General features: G+C 43.3%; 1 protein-coding gene across 1 annotated transcript in view; it reads right to left on the bottom strand.

Moving 5' to 3' along the window:
• SGCD (sarcoglycan delta) overlaps nt 1–26,883 on the bottom strand; it is a 400,556-nt gene that overhangs the window by 121,519 nt on the left and 252,154 nt on the right. The window contains exons 4-5 of the mRNA XM_081230634.1: nt 24,349–24,436; nt 17,427–17,546 (exon numbers count right to left, since the gene is read on the bottom strand). Of these exons, the coding sequence (XP_081086760.1) occupies nt 17,427–17,546; nt 24,349–24,436 (208 nt within the window). The remainder of the gene's footprint in view (nt 1–17,426; nt 17,547–24,348; nt 24,437–26,883) is intronic.

Raw genomic sequence — 26,883 nt, 5'->3', positions numbered from 1 at the left:
GGCAGGCGGATTCCCAATCACTTTGCCACTAGGGAAGTCCCACTTTTAGTGGGACATGGAGATGATAACAGTGCCTAACTTGTGGGCTGTTACAATGATTGAACAACATAATACACTAAATGTGCCTGGATTCAGGTAAGAGTCAATCATTGTTCTTGTTAGAACCTTGAATGTTTCCTATAAGCCAACAGTTAAATATTTAAAATACTCGTGCAAAATAATACTTAAAAAAGAAAAATTCTAAGTGCCCAACAACATATCAACCAGCACAGACTTCAGCAGTAAAAGCCAAAGTAATGCTGATAAAAATTGCCACTTATATAAGTAGGTCCCATTAAAGTCAGATAAGTAAGCTAAATATATAAGACAAACGTCAAGACTGCCATCTAGGTCTGCTAAACTCGCTCTATACATTTTTATAGCTCTCAAAAAGTCCCAACCCAAGGTCCAATTTTAGGGACACTGGACACTAATAAATCAATAAGCCCAGTCTCATTTTTCTGAATCTTCTTACTCAGGCAATGCAAAAACTCCTTCCAGATTTTCATGACAAATGGAAACAGCTGAAGGAGGAGGCTCACTAAATGGATGACACTGGCATCCCCCCTAATCCATTAGAGCAAAGAACTTTCAGAGACCCAGGGACCCCACAGAAACCACCCTCCCACCAGGCAATTGATCATAACTTCAGGATTGGGCCAAATCAGCCCTAAAGGAAGAAAAGAAAACGCTAACAATTTCAGCACGTCTCAGAATTATAAAGAAACAGATCCAACTATGAGATGTTATGAGTGCTACTTCAAGGCATGCATCTAATATACAACTTAGCATTTGCCATTTTAAATGCCTGGGATGACAGGTGCAGCCTATCTTTTGCCCCGATAAGAGAAGGTTTTGTACTGAGGAAACAATACTCGTTCTCAGTAGAAAGGGACCTGGGGGGAAGCATCACAAACAAGTGATGTAATAAATGTAAAAGATATAAAGTGGAGCTAAATGCATATGAGGTCCTTAACAAATGTCAGTAAAGTCATGAATGCCTTTTTAGGTCTATTTCAACTATAAGATTATATAAATAAGGGAATGGATGTCCATCCTATATAAGAGGCATAATATATGCTGTATCAAGAAGTAATGGAACTTCCCATGAGGAATGTCTTGCCCAGGCTGCTACATTCCTTACTTCATGGACAAAAGTAGGGCATCACACTGATCCAAATGGGAGGCAGAGATTCAAACCTCTCTACTCATGTCACTTCTGTCTTTCCCCACTCTGAACAGCCATCGCCTGCAGAGCTATCATCTTGAATTCTTTGCTTCTGCCACTACTTTAGGGTCAAGCCCCAGGCTGGAGAGACAGCAGGGGCACCCTTAACAGTGACGGACATTCACTGTGTATCTGCTGTGTGTATGGCCTGACGTCAGGCACTACAGAGGGGGAAAGAACGGAACCTACAACCTTGAGAAATCAGAAAGAAGGACATGCAGCCTTCTGAGGGGAGGAAGGGCAGAGAACCAGAGACACTCGAGTTTATTTATAGAGGGACTTCCGTGTTCTGTACACCTTCCCTCTGGTCCACGGCTTCTCAAACTTGGTATTATTAACATCTGGGCCAGGTAATTCTTTGTTGTGGGAGCTGTCTTGTGCATTGTAGGATGGTGAGCAGCATCCCTGTCCTCTAGCCATTATGTGCCAGTAGCAAGGCCCCCACCCCCTTCACTTCTAGTTGTGACGATCAAAGATATCTGTAGACATTTGTAGACATTTCCACTGGGGGGCAGAATCATCCCTGTTGAGAACCATTATCTGGTCCCAGTGCACTGTAACATCCTCATCCTAACAGCTCCAAGCTAACCCCATCCTCAGAATTTAACCATAGAGCTAGCTCCATGTGAAAAAGGAGGCCCTTTCATCTGCTCCATGATATTAAACATGAGATGATATAGACATATCTCAGAGTTTGGAATCATGTCTTATACTTGTTATATTCCACCTGAATCCCCAGCTTAACATAGAGATTGCACATAATACGTGCGACAATTGCTTTTTAGATGTTGATAACAATCTAATATTGGCTTTGTTTGGTAATCTTGGGCATTTGTATAATGGGTTAAAAATACAGTTCTGAGAAGAGATCTTCAGCAGCCCGACAAAAGCCTCCATGGCAGAAAAAAGAAGAATGCTTGCTTTCGGATGACCATCCACCATAAGTATCAGGCAAGTGTTCAGAGATCACAGTCCATCTCTTAGAACTTTCTGCATCATCTGCAGGGGTGCTTGGGGGAGGGTCATACTCACAGCAGGGTCTAACCACTGTTATTGTGAGGTGTGGGTGACTTATATCTCATCTGAGTCAAGGTCTGACCTCAGGGCAGAAGCACACACTAGCTGAGAAACTTTGGGCAAGCTGTTTTACCTCCATAGGCTTCAATCTCTTAATCTCTAAGATGGAGATTTAGAAATTTCCTTTCTGTTCCTTTTTTTTTTTTCCTCCATCCTAAGTACCTTTAAGGATGGTTCAGAGAATCAAATAAGATGCCAGCAAATATTCAGATCTAACTCAGTTCTACTATGCAGAGGGTGACTATACATTCAGTTTTCTAGGATTTCATGAGCCCTTGTGCATTAGCCCACCTGTGATTTGTGGTAGCACAGACATTCCCCCGAACTCACTTATATAATTGTTCTGTCTGAGAATCACGGAAGGAAAGAAGGAAGGGAGAGCAGGACAAAGACGGAGACAGAAAGAGGAAAGGAATTGTCTTAAACACCAGTCAGTTCAGCTGCTCTCCCACAGTTCATTTTTTATCCCTCCATTGTTCAGGTGACAGGATGAAGGTTTTATTTATTTATTAATTAAAATTTTTTTTAACATCTTTATTGGAATATAATTGCTTTACAATGGTGTGTTAGTTTCTGCTTTATAACAAACTGAATCAGTTATACATACACGTATGTTCCCATATCGTATGTTCCCATATCTATTCCCTCTCACGTCTCCCTCCCTCCCACCCTCCCTATCCCACCCAACTAGGTGGTCATGGAAGCAACCTAACTGCCCATCAACAGACGAATGGATAAAGAAGATGTGGCACATATATACAATGGAATATTACTCAGCCATAAAAAGAAATGAAACTGAGTTATTTGTAGTGAGGTGGATGGACCTAGAGTCTGTCATACAGAGTGAAGTAAGTCAAAAAGAGAAAAAGAAATACCGTATGCTAACACATACATATGGAATCTAAGAAAAAAAAAAAAGGACAAAGGTTTTGAACTTGAGTTCAGTTACCAGGCTGGACCACAAGAGTAACAGTGGTCTTCTCTGTTATCTTCTTCTAGCAGGAAGTGCTTCTCCTGCCTTTCCTAACTTCACCCAGTGAAATCCTTCAGGGGCTAACTCAAATCTCCACTTCTCAGTGAAGGCCTTTCTTTGGAATTTCTGTGACCCCAATGCTCTGGGCACTTTTAGGGTACATTTCTCTTGTGCATTTCTCACATCTCATCCTCCAGCATAAGTTCCCAAAGGCAGGTAGAGACCATGCCTTATAAATCCAATGCCCTGGCACCTTCCATTGGTTCACTAGAAATCTTTGATCAGAATATGCTAAGGAGAGACATATTTTCAGAGTCCTGGGAGAAAGAATTAGGCCAGAGGAACTTGTTCATGCAAGGATGCCCTCATTAAACATACAGTTGAAGCACTAGAGCCTGAACACTCCCCAACAGCCAATCAGCTAGACAGATAGGAAGTCAAGAGGGAAAGTCATTTTCCTTGGCAGCTGAGACGCATTTAACAGCCAAAGGAGAAAAGCACATTACCTTTATCCATAGCTCATAGGCACCCTGCATACTAATTGCGTATCAGCTCTCTCCTTTGTTTGGTTAAATGCAGTCTCTTTCACAAGCCCATGATACAACTTTAAATGTGCTCTGACCTCTGATCAGCTCCCACCAAGCAATTTAGCGGGAAGAAATGCACTGTGTCCAGACATCATCAGCCGTGCTTGTGCTCTTTCCAACAGGCATAATCCTGTCCTTTGTCATATGCACAGCCTGTTTCCTTTGGGCTGAGAGTGAAAAAGAGCAATGGGAACTGTCTGTAAGCACTGTAAGCCTTGTAGAGCAGGTTCATGACTTTCCTTTTGGATTAAACTACCAACCATAGACCTCATGGGTGCATTTGGTCCCAAGACTAGCAGATTTGTCCAACCTACCCCTCACCGGCTATTGTCCTCACAGCACCCTGTAAATCACAAATCAGATCTTGTCACTCCCCAGTTTGAAGCCCTTCAGTGTCTCCCCACTACTTTTAAATCTATATCTCAATATGATACACAGTACCCACTATATTATGGTTTTATAATATATTCATACACACACACACCTCCATAAGTATCCAGGTATTTGTAATAGTTATCTATACTTTGTATAACTTATATAATGTGTAGACATATAACATATACACATATATGACATACATAACAAATACATATACCATACATACATATGAAACATATAAAGAAATGTATATGTATATTTGTAGCTACATGTATGTGATATATGTTAAAAGCATAGACTCTTTATAACAAAATAATGAATTGCACATTTCAAATAGGTGAATTGTAAGATAATGTGAATTATATCTCAACAAAGTTGTTATAAAAAAACAAAATATATGCTCTAGAGTCTGATTATCTGGGTTTGCATCTCTCTTCTGCCACTTAACTTGCTACATAACCTTGGGAAACTTGCCTCTCTATTTGTCAGTTTGTTCATATGTAAAGTGAGAATAATAAAACGTATCTCAGAGGGCTATCGTGAGAATTGAGCTAACACGTAAAGAGATTTGAACAGTAGTCGGTATAGAGTAAGCATTTAATAAACTGTTAATTTATTAACATTTATAGCCTGTCTCTTTTCATGTCTGGGCACTCTGTTCCTTGACCTCTACCCTCTGACTGTGTTGAACTTTTACACTTTTCCAGAAAGGTCATGCTTCCCCAGGATTTTGTAGATGCCACCCCAGTCTCAGCCCCTCCATGTCCCTTTTCCTTGATTAACTCCTATTTATCTTGCCAACCTCAACTTAATCATCATTTCCTTAAGGAAGATTTTCCTTACTTGCAAAACTAGGTTAAAATCTCCTAATTTTATGTTTCTATACAACTTGTACTTCTCCCATAAGACACATTCTTCTCACGTAAATGTTTACAACATCTGTCTTTCTTGCTCGGCTGTGCATTCCAGAAAGACAGGGGCCCTGGGTGTCCCTCTGGTCAGCGCAGCAGTTGGCCAGAATAACCACTCAACTAATATTGGCTGAATGCGATTGAATTTCTTTCTGTAATTTTGTCATTTTTGTAGTGAGAACTGCTTACACTATGGCTTGAATAGTGCCAAGAACCTTCCTGCTGAAGTCACTTCCTTTCTTTTTTGACCCGTGAAAGTTCCTGCATCATAAATAACTTCTAAGTGTCCAACTCTACTTAACTTTTCTCTTTGGCTTACAGAATAAAAATCCTATCAAATATTTCCATGAACATTGCAGCCACATCCTGTCCAGGACACTGCCAAAAGGAGAAAATCCCTGGGAGGCTCTCACAGAAAACTGAGACGTTGTCTTAACTCAGGCTTTTGGAGAAGAAAGCAATTCCTGTTTACTCTATGCTGATAATGACAAGCCCTTCCCCAAAGAGAAATCCAAATGTGCTTATTTGCTGGAAAAAAACCAGTGGCGGCTCATCCCACTTCCTCTGTCCCTTAGAGCTGGGCTCATGCTTCCCGTGACCCTGCTGTCCGGGGGCTGTGCTCACTCCCCCATGTCTGCGAAGTCTACCTCCATCTCCACCCATCACACTTCCCCTCAACTTCTCTGGGAAGTTCTGCAGGTCACCTCCACGAGCTTGGTCTCCTACCCCAGTCTCCAGCACAAACTGCAGCCAAGGGCTGTCTTACATTTTTTTGTTTAACTTTTTAAAAACCATTTTCGCTGCTATTTAATGTTTCACTGGGTATGTGCTTTAATACCCCTACTAGACTATAACCGACCTGTGATCAAGGAACTTTTGTGCTGCGTCCTTCCATCCCTGCACTGAACTTTGATTGGGGATAGCTGCACAAATGCTGTTCAATAGGAATTTATAGGAGGAATGGGCATCAATGCACTGGGCACTTATGCTGTGCTTAGCACCATGCCAAGGACTTTACGTGTATCATGTAGGTACTCTTATCACGCTCATTATGCAGATGAGCTACTTGAGGCTTTCCAAGATTTAGGAACTCGCCCAAGGTTGTACCCCTAGAGCCAGAAGTGGAATCCAGTTGGTCTGCCTCCAAAGCCCCTACCCAGGTAACCATTATGCTGTCCGATACTACTGTCCGTCAAAGAAGAAACTTAGGCATTTGCTTCTGTCTTGTGTCCCGAAGGGTTCTGGATATTTTCTCCTCTACCTCTCCTTATTTCTTTTGTTTATATTCACCCTCGCCACCTTTCCCCACTACTCCTTGGGAAGACAGGGTGCCAAAGCAGTTGAGATTCAAAGACTGGTACATGGCAAAAGCTTAGGGCAAGGTGGGAGGGAAAGCACAATACAGGTATGTTTAGCGCTCTTTCCTCCCACTCAAATGAGCAGCATTACACGCAAGTCCCTTCCTTAGAGGAGAATAAAGTTAATTTCCTTCCTTATTCTGCATACTGAGAGTTTCTTATTCACATTGTCATGTCATTAAATTCCTAATGTCACCGTGGAATACCAACATTCCCCTTGGCCTCTGCTGGGAAGAAAGAAAAAAAATCCAACTCAGGTGACTTCTGGTTGCATAAGAATATTCTACAACAGTGAATATAACTAACGAGAAAGGAGACAATAGATCCAAACTCTCTGGCAAGCCTCTTGCCACTGAAGATGGCCTGGTAGAAGTTAGTTTATCTCCTTGTCTGAAAATACTCTGTTTTTGGCATTAACTGGGAAGAAGACAACGTTGAGGATAAAAACAAGCCAACAGATGCCTGAAAGCATATTAGCTGTAGCTTGATAGAGAAATTAAAGTCGTCTCGGTTCCACAAACAAAAAAACAAACATGGCCCTCCCTTAGTAAGTGCTGGAATTGGTTCTCTTGCAAGCAGCCAAGTAGTGAACCTCATCAACGCTTTAATCAAACTAGAAAGCTGACAAATGTCCCCAACTGCCTTTTTACCTCCTCTCCCCATCCCCACGTGCAAATGAGGAAGACAATGGCTCAGCAACTGGGGAGGTTGGCTAAGGCAACACTGCTGGGACAGCTGGGGATGTTGACACAGAATGATTAATCCATCACACTGATATGAAATCACATCTCCCTCCTGCCCAAGGGAAAAGCGCATGGGGCCCAGCAAATGCATCCTCCTCCTGCATCAGGAATCAACCCCTAAGCATGAGGGGAAAAGCTGACCCAAGGCAGCTTAAGATGCCCGTGCACATGGGTGGGTGAACATGTGAAACCAGGCGGTGGAATCACCCAGGCTTTGGGACTGGCTCTTTTTTATTTTTTGGAGAATGATGAGAGTTGTACTTCCAGGAGCCTTTCCAATGAAACCCCATTATTATTTCTCTATTGTAAAATTGTGCTTTTTCTCATTTAGTATCTCTGGTTTATTAAGGTTGGAACTGTTCATCTGAGACTCTTTTATATGTGGCTTTCTCACTATATTATTTATGAGAAATGTGTCTTTATGATCTAATACAGTATTCCTGTATGCCTATAAATAATAAGCCAACTTTGGGATGAGGTGCCAGAAGAACTCTACGACCAGCAGTTCTCTGTAAATAGTTGAATCCCCAGCAGATGATCTCTGCTAAGGATAACAGAGAGAAGGAGGGCCCTGGCAAGTTTCGGGTTCCTCTGACTTGTTACACAAATGTTACTGTTAGGTTGGTAAGCCCTTCTCTCCCAAGGATCAATGTCTGAACTATTCAGTTTTTACCATCACAGAAGAGGAAGTATGTTCCACTTTTTACTATAATCCTGTAGCCTCTCTCATGCTTCCTTCTACTCACTGATGAGATACTTCAGAAAGGAGGAGAAAGAAGAGAAAAAGATGGAGGCAAAGAAATAGGAAAAGGGGAAAGTTTGTTTATTTAGTGCCCACATACATGGACTAAATGATCTGAGTAACATAGCCAACTTCAGGTAGCTGGTAGGTACGGCAGAAGCCAGTTATGCCACATTCTAAAGCCTCTGAGTTCCTTCTCGTGGAGAAAGGCAGAGCGGATTAGAACAAGTGTAAGAACACAGGATGAGGCCCTCAAATTCGAAGGATGCCTCCAGCAAGGCAGTCATGGCCCCAGTAAGCCAGCCCTAAGCCTCCATCAGAGAAAGAAATGGGCTGGACCTGGGAGCTGTTTCAGTGATGCTCTATTTGATGAGCTTCTCTAAGTTCTTGCTCCCGGATGCCCTATTAGGCCATCACCTCTCTGGTGTTCACCTGTTCAATCTGTGTCAATGGTTCTCTGACCCTTCTGCTCAGCTGCTCAGTGGGGCATCTCTTGTGGGCCTTTTCTTGGGCTGGCATTTCCCACCAAACACTTGGCCTCTCCTTTAGAGAGGTGCTCAAGTAGCAAGATCCAGTGCATCCACAACTTAACTATTCATCTTCAATCCTAAACCTGCTGTTGCTCCTATACATTTCTGTTAACCGTGCCACAGCTGTCTGACTGACAAGGTGCACAAGACCAGAAGCATCCCAGCTTCCCTCCCTCTTGACTTTCCACATCCAATTAGTTGCCAAGATTCATTAGTTCTCCTTCAAGATGATTGTTCCCATTTGTTCTCTCTCTCTCTCTATCCTAGTTTAGGACTTTATGAATCTGCAACAAAGATATTATAATAATCTCTTAACTTAGATGCAAGGTCTCACTCCCTCTGTTTCTCTGTACTTGTACTATCCAGATTGGTTATCAAACATTCCAAGGTTCAAAAATTTCAATCCTTTCATGCAACAAATATTAGTAAGCACTTACTAGGCACCAGGCACTATTCTAGACTCTGAAAAACAAAAGTTCCTGTTGTCATGAAGTTTACTTTTTTTTTTTTTTTTTGTGATATGTGGGCTTCTCACTGCTGTGGCCTCTCCCGTTGCGGAGCACAGGCTCTGGACGCGCAGGCTCAGCGGCCATGGCTCACAGGCCCAGCTGCTCTGCGGCATGTGGGATCCTCCCGGACCGGGGCACGAACCTGCATCCCCTGCATCGGCAGGCAGACTCTCAACCATTGCGCCACCAGGGAAGCCCATGAAGTTTACATTTTAATGAGGTGGACAGGATGAAAATAAACACATATATACACAACATGCCATGTCATGTTGTGATAATTGCTCTCAAGAGGAATAAAGCAGGTAAAAGTACAGCCCAGGAATCAACAAACACTTCCTGTAAAGTGCCAAATAATCAATATTTTAGGCTTTGTGGGCCATATGATCTGTCTCAACTACTAAACTCTGATGTACAATACAAATGAGTCTGGCTGTGTTCCAGTACATTATTTACAAAACCAAGCAGTGGTAGTGGTGTGATTTGGCCCACAGGCCATACTCTGCCAATTCCTGGTATAGACTCGATAGCAGGAACATGTTATTTTTTTAAGGGAATCTAAGAAGACCACTTTGATGAAATGATATTTAAGCCATAAAGAAAGAGATCCTTTATGCACAGACTGTAAAAGAGGATTCCATGCAGAGGGAAGCGTAAGTACAAACGACGGGTGGTGAAAACATGCTTGGTGATGAAGCAAGGAAGCCAGGGTATCTGGGGCTAAGCAAGCAAGGGGGACAGAACTCACAGAGTATCTTCCATGGACACCCTTCATAATGCCTGGGTTCCACTGTTGTATGTACAACAGTCATGAGTTTTCATGATCGTGCCTTTGATTATTATAATAAAAATATAATGAATATTTGCTATTTTTCTTTGCCCAGCAACCAATCCCCCTCCCAGTAACACCACCTCAGTTTTCCTTTTGAGAACTGACCCCTTCTTTATCTCACTCCCAGGCATTTCTCACCGTAGCTCCAGCAGTGTATGAACCAGGCCATGCTAATCAGCAGATTCCATCATCCGGGTCATGATGACTCATTCAAGGATGGGCATATGGCCCAAGTCAGTCCAGTCAGAGTAAAAACAAGGACTTTGTTGGATTTATATTTGGAAGGTAAGCCCTCCTCCTGTTCACCAGCAGAGGTGATGACCAAATACAAGATTGGAAAACAGAGCTAAGAGATGGTAAGAGAATGACAGAGACTGAATTTTGGTCACATTATTCAAGCCACTGAATCTAGCCTGAAGCTGGCTACCACTGAACTTTTCTACCACACAAGGCAATAAATCTCCCCACCTCTGGCTTTGAGTTGGATCCACAGAAATTACAACCAAATGAGTCCTGACAGATAAACATGTGCTATTCCATTTGCCAAGAAAGCACTCTCCCTATGTTTTTTTCCCCCCAATCCAAACTCAAGACCTAGTTCAAATACTCCCTTCATTTACAAAGCTTTCAAAATTCTCTCTGGGATACCACCCTACTACATCTAGAGTCTGTAATTCTGGAGTCACTTTGCTTCTATCCTTCTAAGAAGCTTGTTTTCTGCTTGGGCTCTCACATATTGGCATGTGTGTCTTATCTCCCTGATAAGATACCTCCCTGAAAGAGCAGGAACAATAACCACTTCATCTCTATATCTCCATAACTCCAATAACAGTAAAGATATCTTATATATAAATGTACGTGTGCATGTGTGTCTGTGTGTGTGTGTATACACACACACAGACACACACACATATATTTAATGAATAAACACTACTAAGAACACCCTACCCTTTTCATCATAATTATCAATTACCAGGCTGCAGTACAGAGTTTCATCAAAAACTAATTCAAAAGGCTAAATGCATCAGACCACATTTAAATTTCTATAAATCTTATGTTAATTTAAATGGCTTTAGATTTAATTAAAAATGTTTTTCAATTGATAGTAACTTGGATAATTAGCATCAAGTGGCATCTAGAGGACATATTTAAAAAACTAATCTAGAGTATAAAGAGACCTAATTAACAATTAGAATAACATTTTATAATTTTGCTTTGTTTATAAGGGCTATAATGTCCAATTCATTGTTCAATGAAACTGGTCATTAATGAAGATCAAAATTATGTTTTCCCTGGTGTCTCCATGAAGATGCCTCTTAGCGCTGGCTTTTATGTTCCCTACTTTTGCTGCTTTTTAAAGGCCACTGCTGACTGGTATTTCATATCTTTGTTCTGTAATTAAAGTTAAATGATACCATGCCTCATCCTGCACGCTAATTTTACACCTTTTTGGTTATTAAATGAATGGGCTTGGCTATAAACTTAAATTCTCTTGTGTAAGACCTAAATAGATACCTTTGTAATATGGAAAACCTAAGGTTGACAAAGACATTGATGCCCATGTGAAGAAAGACAGGGTCTGGTACCTGAATGAAAGCAAGGCCCTGAAGCCTAGGGGCATGGAGGCCCCGTGTGGAGAGTCAGGGAAGTAGGTGCTGGAGAGGTGGGGAGTGTGACAGGGCGATTGGTAAGTTCAGCTGCAAGTGATGAAGTGAAAGTGATGGAGAGACATCCACGCTGAAAAGTCCAGGTTTTTGGAAATGTGGAACTAGAAATGAGAAGACAGTTCAAGGCAAATACAGATTTGAGGGTCACCTGAAAAGGGCAATTATTGAAACTGTATGTAAGTATGGGATTTTCCATAGAAACTGAAAAAAGAAAACTAAGGACTGACCCAGGGGCAAGTCCCTATGTGGTGCCAGGAGTGAAGCCACGTCCCTGAGTAAGTGAAAGAAGAGGTAGTGAAGGAAGTGGAGGGACAGTTACAGATGTGGGAAAACTGTGGGAAGAGTGGTGTCCCTAGAAGCCAGAAATGAGGGGAAGAAGTGGACAACTGTGGCCCAGTTCTCTTTCCCGCTCAGTATGATGCAACGTGCTAGGGAGTTCAGGGAAATTGAAGATCACTGTGACAGAGGTCATCAGGCGCAGGGGGTAAGACTGCCTGGATTCAGATCCTGACTCTGCCAGTTTCCCTCTGTGAAACTGAGGACAAAGTTCACAGCCCTCCGTGCCCCAGTTTGCCCCTCTATAAATCAAGGTGACGAGCCAGGTTCCTCTAAGATTGTGCTGTGGATCAAATGCATTTACTCATGGCAAGTGACAGGCATCTTGCACAGAATAAGCCCTCAGTGTGTGTTTGCTCTATTTATATTGTAGCTTTTCTGGAGCAAAGTGGAAAAAGCTGAACCTTGACTCCAATGAGAGCTACCAGCAAAGTGGTGGCAAAATGACTGAGCTGTGACTGTCTTAGGTCAGTGTTCTTTAGCCTAGCGGCCCCCAACCTTTTTGGCACCAGGAACTGGTTTCATGGATGACAATTTTCCACAGACTGGGGAGGGGGGCGATGGTTCAGGTGGTAACGTGAGCGATGGGGAGCGGCAGATGAAGCTTGGCTCACTTGCCTGCCGCTCACTTCCTGCTCTACAGCCTGGTTCCTAATAGGCTGCGGACTGGCAGTGGTCCGCAGCCCGGGGGTTGGAGACCCCTGCTTTAGCCTACATCAGAACCACCTACAGCTTACTGGCCCTACTCTTGAGTTTCTGATCAATAGGTCTAGGGTGGAGCTTGAGAATTTGCATGTCGAACAAGTAGACCACAGCTGATGCTCCTAATTTAAGGACCATGCTCTGAGAACCACTGTCTTTGAGTGGAAGGAAAGACCCTACAATTTTGGGAATTCAACCCAGGCCTTCAATCCCTATCTTCAAAAGGTGTTTTCTCTTCTGACCCTAGCTGTGTTCAGGAAATCTACCAGTCCAAATGTAACTGATATCTGAACACTCCTACAAGTCCTAAGCCAACTTCTGAGTACCTTCTTCTGTGAACATACAAGGGCTACGTACAATTTCAGAACTTGATGGATTCCCTGAAGTCCAAGTGGAACAGCAAAAACCATCACCAACACAACAGTCAGCACGTAGAGTGCTGACCTTGTACCAATCACTGTGCTGATAATCAGTACATATACTGTACCATCTACTTCTCCGAACTCCTGAGAGAGTCAGGCATTATTACACCATGTCACAGAGTAGAAGGAAGCCTAGAAAGGTAAAGTGACATATCCCAAGGCACTGGCTGACAAATGACAGAAACCAGGATTAAACCTGTTCTCTCAACCACTCAACTACACAGCTCTTGCCTGCTCTTTTTACCCCAGGAAACACATGCATTATGAAACATCAGCAACTGCTGTCTGCCTACATGATTCCTCCATATCTTTTCCAGGATAAAGTTTCCAGAGAGTCAAACAGTTCTTTATGAGGTGTGGCTACTAGTCCTTTAGCCAGACTATTCAAGGTCCTTGGAGTGTGCCCAAGGTAGTCATTATCCTGAAAACTGAATAGGTGGGTGTGGTTATCCAGAGAGGAGTATAAACAATTGTTCTGAGCCCATGGGTTAAGCAACTGTTTCCAAGAGACATTATCTCCTTAGGGTTACTATTATCTTCTACTGCTTGTGTTTACTCAGCTATCAACTAAAATTACTGATTTATTTACAGATGTTTCTTACTGTATTCATTCATTCTTACTTCCATTCTTTATTGTATTCCTCTCTCTGTTTTATACGTGTAGAAACTAAAGCTTAAAGAGAAAAAGAGACTTGGATAGGGTCATTCAGATCGTAAATGCTTGAGCAAAGATTCAAACGCAGGTATGTTAGCCTCCACAACAAAATACGCATCCAGATTCCAACCTCCCAAGAGTTTGAGCAGTCTGATGACTCAAAAAGACAAACTTCTCATTAAGCTGAAAATGAAATTGCCTAAACTTCTAGTTCCACACCATATGGCTGAATCCCAGATGACAGGAAGCTCATTTCTGCAACACACTAGGCTCGTTTCACTGAGTAGGTTGATGTGAGATTTGTGGGCTGGTCATTTCCTCTTCTTTTCAGCATTGGTAGCAGCAGTGGTATTTATTATGATGCTTCCTTTCTACATTTTTACACGAAAAAGCAAATGCTTCTGATGATGGATAGAGACAGATTTTATCCTAAATCATTCTGTAAGTGAAATATCACAAGCACAAGAAACAACAGCAGCAAAATTATCCACCTGCCTTTAAGCGACCAAATGCTACAATCATCTTCCAATCCTTAGTTTATGTCACGATAGGGGAGGGGGGGCAGTTCTTAAATGATACCATCATTGAGTTTTGTACACTAGGATGAAACCACAGTGTTAGGACATCTAAAATATCTGTATCTTTGCAAAGTCAGATTTTAAAGCAGTGAGGTGACTCACGAAGCACCAGAGACTAATGGGAAGTGCCAAACACCATTTGTACAAAATGATCTCGGCATGAGATATGATCACTTTTCCCCCTGAACAGTTATTGTAGAACTGGTAGAGCAAAATACTCTTGACTAAGAGGATAGCCTAACGTTTCTGCGTTTTTCCCCCCAAAACTTAGAACTAACATAGAAAGTGCCATTTCTACGAATAATAGAGAAAAACATTCATTGTGAGAATTGGCAAAGGTCTTAGAACTACACTTATGTGTAGCCATGTGCATTGAGGGTGGAGTCCATAGGCAAGGATTTGAACATCAGTCCCACCACTTACTGGTACTTGATCTTGGCAAGTTTCTTCACCTTTTCAAGCCTTAGTGTACTCATCTAAAAATGGGACCAATTTGAGGAGGCAGCAAAGTATAGTGCTTTAATGTGAAGCAGTCTGTATTCAAATACCTGGCTGGGAATCCTGGTTCTCACCCTTTACTATGGCTCACCTCTCCCTATAGCTCAGTTCGGTCATCTGTAAAATGGGAATGATAAAAACGGTGCCTGCCTCACGAGGTGTTGGTGAGGTCTAAATGTAATAATGCACATAAAGCATGCTACTTGGATCATGGCAAGTGGTCAGTAGAATTTACCTTTTTTTTTTTTTTTAAAGACTATCTACTTAAGGGGTTTTAAAAATAAGTCCTAAGAGGTCTCCCAAGGACAGAGTCGGGGGGAAGAATGAAGCTATACAGCTTAACCTTTATGCCTTAAAAGCCCCATCCACAACCCAGAGCACTGCTGTTCTTTTTTTTTTTTTTTTTTTTTTTTGTGGTACGCGGGCCTCTCACTGCCGTGGCCTCTCCCGCCGCGGAGCACAGGCTCCGGACGCGCAGGCTCAGCGGCCATGGCTCACGGGCCCAGCCGCTCCGCGGCACGTGGGATCTTCCCGGACCGGGGCACGAACCCACGTCCCCTGCACCGGCAGGCGGACTCTGAACCACTGCGCCACCAGGGAAGCCCAGTGCTGTTCTTTTATACATTTTATTGATTGGGGTTTGGTATGAAATTTTATTTTTAAAAGTTTCTGGGACTTCCCTGGTGGCGCAGTGGTTCAGAGTCCGCCTGCCGGTGCAGGGGACGTGGGTTCGTGCCCCGGTCCGGGAAGATCCCACGTGCCGCGGAGCGGCTGGGCCCGTGAGCCATGGCCGCTGAGCCTGCGCGTCCGGAGCCTGTGCTCCGCGGCGGGAGAGGCCACGGCAGTGAGAGGCCCGCGTACCACAAAACAAACAAACAAACAAACAAACAAAAAAGTTTCTGTTGCTAAGTTTTAAAAAAATTGTTTGAAACTTCTGCTCTAGACAACTCTCATTTTACAGATAGGAAAAAGCAAGGCCCTGAAAGATAAAGGAATTGTTCCATCCCAGTGAGCACCTGACCAGCGATTAGACCGCCCCTGGCTCGCTGCCTCTGCACCCGGCCCTCCCATGCCATTGAGGTCTGTCAGGATGGCCACTGCCATCTTCTGACTCTGCTGAGCCTGATGCTGGTCAGAACGATGCTGAAGTTTTGACACTTACAGAGGAAAGCATAATGGGTCCAGTAAGAGTGATAGGGGAGTCAGGGGTAAATACAGGTGGGAGAGTAGAGGGTGAGTGTGTGTGTGGGGGGTGTGTGTGTGTGTGTGTGTGCGCGCATGTTCACGTGTGTTATTATGTTAGGCACTCAAGATCCACCAAGTATGAGAGGCTGGTGGAATATCTAGATGAAAAGGAAGACCTAGAACTCAGGGAAGATGCCAGGCCTGGGGATGGAAACTTAGGAGTCATCTAGCAAGAAAGTTAGATATGAATGTGTATTATATCAGATAGAGAGACAGACAGGCCAGACAAGCTGATGGACTGAGGGCGGAGGTGATGAACAGAAGGAAGACAGCACTAATAGAGAAGAAAGAAGATGCAGGGTGCAACTAATAATGTAGACAGCAAATAATAAGTTCAAGTACAAATAACATAATAATTTAAGTTAATAACATCTAGCACTTAGTGAACACTTCCTATTTTTTAGCCAACTTACTAACCACTTTCCATAGATTATTTCATTCAATCCTTCCAGTCTCAGAAAGTAGATACTTCTATTACCCCCATTTTATAGATGAGCAAAACATAGGTGTAGAGAGGTTAGCTAACTTGCTTTAGGTCACACAGCTATTAAAGGACAGAGATAGCATTAAAATTATAGCAGGTAAATTCCAGAGTCTGAGCTTTTAACTGGTACTCATAGAGAGCAAGAGAAGGAAAAGCAGGATTAGTATTAATAGTAGCATGAGTTATTAACAGCAGCAGCACTGAATGAGTACTATTTTGTGCTCGGCGCTGTGATAACTGTGTATAACATGATCTAACACAATCTGATTGAGCCCTACGGAGAACTAGAGGAGGTAGATGTTCTTAGCCCTATCGAGCACAAAAGGAAACTGGTTCAGTGATGTTGGTAATTTGTCTAAAATCACACAGCTAGTAGGTGACAGAGACCAATGAAAAGCTAGGTTAGCTCCAGTACCAGAACTCTTAAACCACCCTGCTAGACCATTTTGGTGTACAGCCAAATTCAATGATTCCAATAGTGGAAGCAACAGAGAAATTCCTGTTTTTACAAATAAATTCTTGGGTCCTTACAACAGAACTTCTAATTCAGTAAGTCATGCTTGGATCTGTGAACTTGAACTTTTCAGAAGTTCCCTACATGATTCTTAATTTACAACCAGGTTTAGTAATCACTACAACAACGTATACAAGTCTTGACTGCTTATTGCAGGACTGCCAACCTGTGAGGATTAGTACATTTCTTGGTATGAGCACACATCCCCACCCGAAGCTTGACGTTGGCAGATGTGCCACAAACACTCATGATTTGAGAAACTTGTAAGGTGGGGACTGGGAGGTTCATCATCCTTGCTTTGACAGAGTAAAATTACCTTTACAGGTAATTAGCTGAAATCGCTCTTCTAGACGCCATTTAACTTTTCCTCTAAAATGTACACAGTAGCATTAAACCAGTTCAATGACTGAAGTTTACTTACCTAAAACTCTTAATCTCTCAGCTCCTACTACCACTTCATTGTTGTCTGCAGAGAAGAGCAATTTTCCAGAGACCGTCTTTACCTCGAACTTTTTGCCATAAGCTTCTACAGCTTTTGGCCCTAGAAGGGGGAGAGAGAGAATACATTAGTTCCGTTGCATTCAATTATAAAGAGCTTTTCGCAGAACATATACATCTGACAAGATTGTATTGGACTTTAATGTAAGTGGATTGGTTTTCAGAAACTAGCTGTGACAATTAGCCTCATGACTCTAGCCATATCTTGTCAATTACTTTTAATCATACTCTCTCCAGCTATGATTTTAAAAACCATTATGTCCTTCCTCCAAACTAATGCTTGAGTGAGATTTCCCTCAGCTAACCAGCAAATTACTTTCAAATACTTGTAGATTTTGGTTTGCATTTATGAAAGCACAAAATACTCACCACCTCTTGAAGGACTGGCATATCTTTGGCCAGCCCTAACTGTTGGAAAGGGCACCTTTAAATTCAGCTGAAATCTGCCTCACTCTTTCTACCCTTGACCTGCTGGCTGCATTTGACACAAGTATATGTCATTTCTTGACAGAAGAGGCTACAATATCTTGCAATTAATTGCCTTGAAAGTTACTGAATCTTTCATGATAGAGTTTCATTCAATAAAAAATAAATTTTAGAGGTTTTATCATATCACAACAGATACTATTCTTGAAGATGAGGCTACAGTAGCAGCAAAAGGAAGACAAAGTCCCTGATCCCTTAGCACTTACATGCTGATAGAGACAGACAGACATACATTTAAACATGTGTTAATAAATCAACCAGAAAACTGCAGAGAGGTTTAGGTATTATGGAAAAAGTAGAACAGGTGTGTTAGAATTCTTAAAAAAAACAAAAAACAAAAACATAGAGCTACCTAAATACCTGAAGTTCAGAAGGCTCCAAAAAGCTAGACTACAGAAATGCATCAGAATAACCTGGGGGTGTCATCATTCTCAATGATAATAGCTGAGATCAAAAAGGAATTTATCTTTTGGTCTGGAAATTCACATAGAAAAATATTTGAGGGTAGAGTCCAGAAAGCTTATATTTTTTCCAAAACTGCCCAGGAGATTCTGATACAACTGTCCCTCAGTATCTATGGGGGATTAGGTCCAGGATCCCTTCAGATATCGAAATCCATGGATGTTCAAGTCCCTTATATAAAACGGTGTGATACTCGCATATAACTTATGCATATTCTCCTGTATACTTTATTTATTTTTATAAAATTAATTAATTTATTTATTTTTGGTTGCGTTGGGTCCTTGTTGATGCACACGGGCTTTCTCTAGTTGTGGCGAGCGGGGGCTACTCTTCGTTGCAGTGTGCAGGTTTCTCATTATGGTGGCTTCTCTTGTTGCGGAGCATGGGCTCTAGGTGCTTGGGCTTCAGTAGCTGTGACACTCAGGCTCAGTAGTTGCGGCTTGCGGGCTCTAGAGTGCAGGCTCAGTAATTGTGGCACACGGGCTTAGCTGCTCTGCAGCATGTGGGATCTTCCTGGACCAGGGCTCGAACCTGTGGCCCCTGCATTGGCAGGTGGATTCTGAACCACGGCACCACCAGGGAAGCCCCTCCTGTATACTTTAAATTATCTAATTACTTATGATACCTAATACAATGTATGCTGTGTAAATAGATGCACATACAATATAAATACTATGTAAACAATTGCCAGCATGGGACAAATTCAAGTTTTGCTTTTTAGATCTTTCTGGAATTTTCCCCCCCAAATGTTTCTACCTGTAGTTGGTTGAATACAGGAATGTGGAACTCGTGGATATGGAGGGCCGACTGTATAGCATTTTTGTTTCCTTCTAGTTATTTTTCAAGACAGTGTCACTTATTAGTAAAAAGTAGTAGTCAAAGGGCCCTCAGTGCCTTCCAGGCAAAGATCACTAGGAACACACTTGGAGTTGAACAAGTTGGGTTTTTAACTCATTGCCGTGAGAGAGAACACACACCGTGGGGTACCACAGGGCTTCTCAATAAGAAGAAAGAATTTATTACAGGATCTGGCCTTATAATAGGTTATTTGGAGGCAGGGTTTAAGGAAGCAAGGTTTTGTTCTGGATTACTTGCTGTCAGGTACTGGGAGTAATTTTACGATTAGCATCTTAGTAAATCTTATCTAGAGTAGGGAAGACCAGAACAATGCCAAACTGTAATGGATAAACAAACAGTAGTCATTCATATTACAGGGGGATAGGGGGAAGTCTGGTGATTCCTGTGGTTTGGATAAAAGTTTCGATTTTTCATCTATGTTCAGACATGATCAGAGTTGTGTTTGCTTTTTGTTTTTTCTCCATCCTTCATGGCCACAAGTGGCCTTGCCTGGTGTTGATGTTCTGTGAAATCATTTATGTCCACACAGAACACCAACGCTTGGCTGGTAGAGCCCGACCAGCCCCTGGATGTCTGGGGCCGCTTTCCTCTTTGGCAAGACTATCACACTAAGAATCAGAAGACAAAAATTATGTCCCAACTCTCTCATTTTCTGGTAATGTGACTTTGGGCAAATCATTTGATCTTTCTGAACCTCATTTTCTGCATCTGCAAAATTGTGCTACTACCATCGATTCTATCTATCGCATAGAAAGGTTAAAAGGACTGAATTATACTGTGTTTATAAAGAGAAATTCGTAGGCAGAAAAGAGTTGTGAAATGTAGGGGACTGATCTTGTGATTATCATCACCATTGGGATCATAACCATCGCCATTTTTCTAATGTAATGGTCACAACACATTGAAATGAACAAATGGTGACCATCTCTGAGTGACCTTCCCTCATTTGCATCATCATGTCAATTCAGCAAAACTGATCTCTTGCCAGTACATCCACACTGGCCCTGACAAAAAGAAGCACACTGGGGGCTTCCCTGGTGGCGCAGTGGTTGAGAGTCCACCTGCCGATGCAGGGGACGCGGGTTCGTGCCCCAGTCCGGGAGGATCCCACATGCCGCGGAACAGCTGGGCCCGTGAACCATGGCCGCTGAGCCTGCGCATCCGGAGCCTGTGCTCCGCAACGGGAGAGGCCACAACAGTGAGAGGCCTGCGTACCGCAAAAAAAAAAAAAAAAAGAAGAAGCACACTGGAAAGGCTCTTTAATGAGTGGGGGATGGAAACAGCAGACAGAGCACACATTTCCAAATGGTATGGGACCTGGACATTGTCTTCTTTGACTGCCTTCACACTGTACGTGAGAACAAGTGAAAGCAAAGCCAAGGGCTCCCTCAAGGTCACCAAGTGAGCTAATGGCAGATCTGCGTCTGGAACTGTGCCCTAGGAATTATTCCATAGCAGAAAAGGGATGTTCATTTGTCTAGAAAGGAAAAGGATGCTGGGGCAATTAGGAGAGGAACTTTTGGAGGATGAGAGGAATTAGGAAGCTGGAGACAAGGAAGAGAGAAATCCTGAAAGAAGAGACATGTACAGTGAGGGCTTGGGATTAGGTTGCTTAGGGAGGGCTAAGATGTAGCTGTCTTCTTGGTCACAACAAACCTTCAGTAAAATCTGTATTACTTGGCAATGCTTTGAGGTTGTTACCTTTTCTTTTTAGGGGGGAGACTGGAGATCAGGAGGTCTAGTGCTAATGAATGAATAAACGAATGAGTGAATGATCTCAGGATGGCCATGGGGTGAGCACAATTTGCCCACTCTGGATCTAGTCGGATATGGCGGTATGACTTGTGGACACAAATGCTTGGACTTTGCTTTCATGGACTTCGGCAATACCATGAGACACACCCCTGAGGCGTCAAGAACACTGGTCCGTGTGTAAATTAAGTTTACTCTGAACTTACGAATGGTTTGTGAGATACAGGAGCGTGTACTGAAGAGACTGCAGCCATCAGAGAACACAAGACACCATTAAGTTATCTTGCTTTTCAAGGCTTCTGAGAATACAACATGGACTTTACCAGGGACGGAACCATTTGGGTATATAAAGCTCAGTAGTTGGTAGTTTTAGCCAAAAGCCCACAGAGCAACTGCTGGCTCCATGGTGCGGACGGCTTGTCCTTTTGTTGATTTCACCTGGGGCTTCCAAAGCTCCTGGGACATGAAAAAATCTTAAAAAAGAAAAAAAAAAAAAACAAAAACGATTCTACAAAGAAATGTAAATGGAGCTGGAGACCTGCTTTTGCTCAGGAGGTCTCCTGGTGAGCTCACTTCCTCTCTGGGATGTAAAAGATCATTATTTGTAACCTGAAACTAATCTTCAATTAATCCCTTTCTGTGCACAGTAGTGTACGTGTGAAGCACCTCCTTAATTAATCTCCTCCATCAGGATGCACTGGCCATCTCCCAGTCCTGCCAATGCCATGAATCTGGGAGCTAGAAGGACCTGGGGGCCGTGCAGTCTAATTTCTTTCCTCATCTCCCTTGATCCTGGGGCCTTTCCCCACTCTGCCTAGATGTTGTATAAGACTTCTACAACTTTCCTCCTTGCAGGTCAGAGGGTTCTCTGTTTGGACCTACTACTGAGATGATACTAAATCAGCAGCAGCATGAGTCAGGTATGCCTGTGTCACCTGGCCTGGGAACTTAACCATCATTTAAAACATTGTTTCCTGTGAAAAGATTACCTGAATTGCTAACACTGGAATTTCTTCTGGGCTTTTGAGACATGATCATTTGGTAATAAGCAGGAGAACCCTTGAATCCTCAGGCCTGCCACAGCAAACCCGGCCACTTAGGCAAAATGATTTGCTGTCAGGTAGGTCCACCGCTAAGTGTAACGGGCCTTAGGATATTTTCTCCTGGAACTGCTCTGTGCTTTCCACCATGTGTATCAATGTAAAAGGAGAACCCTGAAGGGAAACTTTAGGGGTGATCGTGCATGGGTGTATGTACTGGGAATTCTATTTGAACATATGTACTATCCTCTCTAGAAGGCATCTTGAAAGGCTGCTGCCGGCTGGTGTTAGGATGGTTTTCTGCCCATCTCATTTAATATTAGCTACCTTGTGCCTTACTTTAAGAGGTAGGGATGGAGTCTCAGCTCCAGCGGCCTGCCCTGGTCAGGGGAGGCAGAAAGAAGACGGGGAAACAGAGAGGCAGGAGAGAGGAGAGAACAACAGAAGAGGAAAAGGAGAGAGAGAAAGAGGGAAGAGGCGAGAGAGAAGGGGGAGGCAGAGGGAGACAAAGGGAGATGGAGAGAGGGGGAAGGAAGAGGGGGTGAAGGAGGAGAAAAGGGGGAGTCGGAAGAGAGAAGCAAAAGGAGGAGGTGGGGAGGGAAGGGAGGGAGAAGGAGGGGGAGAGAAAGACTCTTTTCCTAAGTAACAGTCATTCGTCCGGTTCCAGCTTTATCAAAACAAAATCTCTCAAGTCAGCCAAATCTCCCACTGCAAATAAATGGCAAATGATCAAATGATCAGGCTAAATAAGTCCCTTTTGAACGCGGGAATCTGGGAGCTGGAGGTCGGATTTATTTCCCTCCTGGAGGCAATTTTCACACACACTGCTTAAATCATTGCTTACTGAAGCTGTTTATTTAATTATTTAGCATCGCGACTGAGGGCCACATGTTAGAGCAGCGAGGCCGCTGAGCTGTGCGCGCGCTGGAAGAGCAATTTTATGGATTACGGGCTCTGCCACAGCCGTTCCCCCAGTGGGAGCCAGTCCAGGTCACCCACTGGCTGTGGCTCTCCAGACATACACATCTGGTGGCGGGAGAGTGAGGCTCTTTCTGCAGCAAGACTCTGGGCACAAAGGCACCTGCCTCCCCGTGGCATTTGGATTAGTGGGGCTCCAGATGTTTTAGTCCCAGTAATGTTTCAGGACATTTGGGCAACTGGCTTCTCGAAACATCCATCTGTATACATTTCTTTCAGCCCTGAAGCCAAACAAATGGCATCCTCTGTCTGCAAGTGTAACAATGCCGTTCAGACATAGCCCCCCTTTCCCCTTCTGCTGTGGAGGTGCATAACAGCTCCTATTTACCGCTGCTCATAACCTACAGAGGGGGCGCTGGTCATACCACCCAGCATGTTACCGCGACCATGAGGCCCATGTTCATCATTACAGTCATTATGGTGAATAACCAATCCTTGTTTAACTTTCAGGACTGTGCAGCTTAAACCCCACTGGGTGTTTTCCACGGCTGTTAGCAGCAGATCTGCCCTATGAAAAGGAACTACACAAACATATTCAGTCGGGGTACATCTGCATCTCGCAATTGAGCTAGGTTCAAAGTCAGCACGTACGGCAAATATGGCATGGGTTCAAACTATCATCACAAATCCCTTTTACAACCCATAAAGTATGATGTGCACGGTTCTGTGTATACTGTGCTGTCTTCCAGTTAATACAACGCAGCCAGCTTTTCCTCTGGCACTGGAGCAGAGAGCTTTCCCGTGGCTGAGCACCAGCTGAAGCAGCTGGTGTTTAGGGGCCGTGCTACGTGAAAAATAGTTTATTCTTCTTCCCCACCCCCTAAATGAGTATCACCAGATTTGCATAAGTTAAACGTGTGTATAGGATGAGACTCTGCCCTTGAGTAGCATCAGGGAACACATGCTTTGTTCTCTTTTCCGACACTGTAAGATGTGCGAGCAGACTTCCCTTCTTTAGATACATCACATGGTGTTTCATTCAACCTTCCATTGTATGTTTTTTTTTTTTTTTTTGCGGTACGCGGGCCCCTCACTGCTGTGGCCTCTCCCATTGCAGAGCACAGGCTCCGGACGCACAGGCCCACCAGCCATGGCTCACGGGCCCAGCTGCTCCGCGGCACGTGGGATCCTCCCGGACCGGGGCACGAACCCATGTCCCCTGCATCGGCAGGCGGACTCCCAACCACTGCGCCACCAGGAAAGCCCCCATTGTATGTTTTTTGAGTGCTTACCCTGGACCAGACACTGCTAAGTTCTTTCTTTTCTTACCTGTTATCAGCTGAGTTAGGACTTTAGTCTGTTCATTGAGGATGTTCACTGTAACGTTTCTGGCAGATTTGAAGTACAGGGCATTCCCCTGTAATAAGAAAATTAGAGAAACATATGAAAATGGCAGCAGATTCTTTTTCATTATAGGTTATTACAAGATATTGAGTATAGTTCTCTGTGGTATACAGTAGGTCCTACTGTTTATATATTTTATATATGGTGGTAGCAAATTTCTAAACAAAACTGTAATCCCCACTCTCCGTGGGGCTGAGCTGATCTTAGCCAAGTTCTAATTGATGTATCTTTCTTTGAAAATTCTAAATGTTTAATGATCCCCACATACATGATAATTAATTGGCATTCAATCAGAATGGATTTTCCCCAAAGAGACATACAGATAGACAGACACACTCCAAAGCGATTTCACACACACACACACACACACAAGTTTGTTGAATCAAAGAAAACAAGGACACAGAGCCCTTTAGATCTTACTGTAGATGTTAGTTAGCTCTGGTACATGGAATGATCAGGAGTGAATGATAATCTCCTACTCTCACCCTTTCTAGTTCACAATTTCTCCGAAGAACTATGCACAGTTCTTAGTGGAGAGGAAAATGCTTGTGGAAAACACTCCAGGTTTCCCCCTCCAGCAGGTCCACTGGCTGTGACAATCCAGAGAACTTCTGCCACATCTGGGCAACCACTGATTCACTGTGCCCCTTGCCCACCCACCCCGTAGCTTGAAATTAAAATTTTGCCTAATGAATAAAGGTTTTTTTGTTCTGTTTTGTTTTTTTGTTTATTACTTGGATCAGGGAAGAAGAAATACATTGAATCTAATATTGACACAGTTTTTTTTTTTTTTTTCCCATCCATTAGGAAACAGATATTAACCTAAAAGAGTTTCTTTGCCATTGCTTCTGGCAGGGCTTAACTGTGCTACTTCAAACTTACAAACAATTCAAGCAATGTGAGAATTCAGAACCTGGAACCTGCCTAGGAGGATATAGGTGTCTAGAAGTTAAAGCACTAACTCTTCATATGTTGAGCAACCTGGCACTGCAGAGAGAGGGGTGACCCGGAATCAGACAACTGGATAAACTCCATGGCCACTGACCAGTGTGCGACCTTGAGCAAACCACTTAATCATTCTGTGGTTCATTCTCGGCAACATCGATATCAGCAGCAGCTCAGGGCTAACATAACTGAGCCCTCTCTATGAGCCACGCACACAGTAGAAGCCCTGGAGTCAAGCTACCTAGTTTCCAACCTCCCTGTTGGGTGGCTTTGAGCAAATAACTTAAGTGTTGTAAGCCTCAGTTTCTTGATATGTGATGTTGCACATATTATTATTAAATTATTAAAAGACACATCTTATTAAAATTATTAAATTCTCTATGTAATGAACTGTGTTCCAGGCACACAGTTAAGTCCTCTGTAGTTGGTAGGGTTAGGGGAGGGGGCAGACAGGGCAGGTTAGTGACAGAGGCAGGAGGAGGGGGAGGGGGAAAGAGAGGAAGAGGAGAGGGGAGGGGGAAAGAGAGGAAGAGGAGGGGGAGGGGGAAAGGAGGGAGGAGGAAAAGGATGACCTTTCTTTGTATTACCTAATCCTTATAACCCATCTGTGAACTAAGTCAGGGGTATCCTCTACATCCAATATTCTGTTTCCAGATTTCAAAGGATCTCCCTTTAGTGGCCGGTTCACTATTATCTTTCAAATCCCAGTATCTTCAAACGTATCTGCCTGCCCTTAATATTCACAAAATTCTATTGAGGACAAAAAAAAAATCTCTACAGCTTTGATCAAGGTTTGTAGCAAGAGATAAAATAAAGCCAGCCATTCCTTTTTATTGCTAGGCCAAAATATTAACATATAGCATTAATTGGTCTGTGATGCTTAACACGCTGGGAAACAGTCTTTGCTACATGAGGGTTTAAACAAAGAGCCTCATTCTAGCCTGGGACACCTTGCTATAACCCTCCCATATACAGTACCTGGTACAGAAAGATCACCAGGAAAAAAGCACAAACCACCAGTTAACAAACTCTGACTCAGCTGGGTCAGTGCCATTTTATTTGGCTCTCTGGCTCGCTTTACTGAGGTTAAACCAGGAAACAGCAGCCAAGTGAAGCATCCCTGCGGTCTCTGTGGTATCAGAACCAGTAGGGGAAACACTTTATGAGGAGAAGCTAAATTCTGCTCTCTCAGCTGCTTCTTTTTCCTGTCTCCCTCCCACTCACCACTGCAGCCTCTGGGCCTGGGGAGGTTAATTTCTGTCACAGGACAGCCTGCTCTGGGACCAGTGACTTTCACTAAATGACTTCAAGGCAACCATCCAAGGACAAGGGGCTTATGGGGAACCCAAGGGAGGCTCAGCCCCGCCTGGCGGAAAGGAAGGAGTCTGGCAAACCCGAGGGTGTTTGATGATGATTATCAGAGCTCTGGACCGGAGCAAGTCAGTCTGTGGCCAATCAGCTCAGATTCTCCTGGACACAGGGTGAGGCTGCTTGGGACATGAGGAAGGGGGACAC

The sequence above is a fragment of the Mesoplodon bidens genome (genome assembly GCF_964165515.1).
Source record: "Mesoplodon bidens genome assembly, chromosome: 4".
NCBI lineage: Eukaryota > Metazoa > Chordata > Mammalia > Artiodactyla > Ziphiidae > Mesoplodon > Mesoplodon bidens.
Note: the sequence above shows the minus strand (reverse complement) of the source record. Positions and strands in the feature narration are given on the sequence as shown.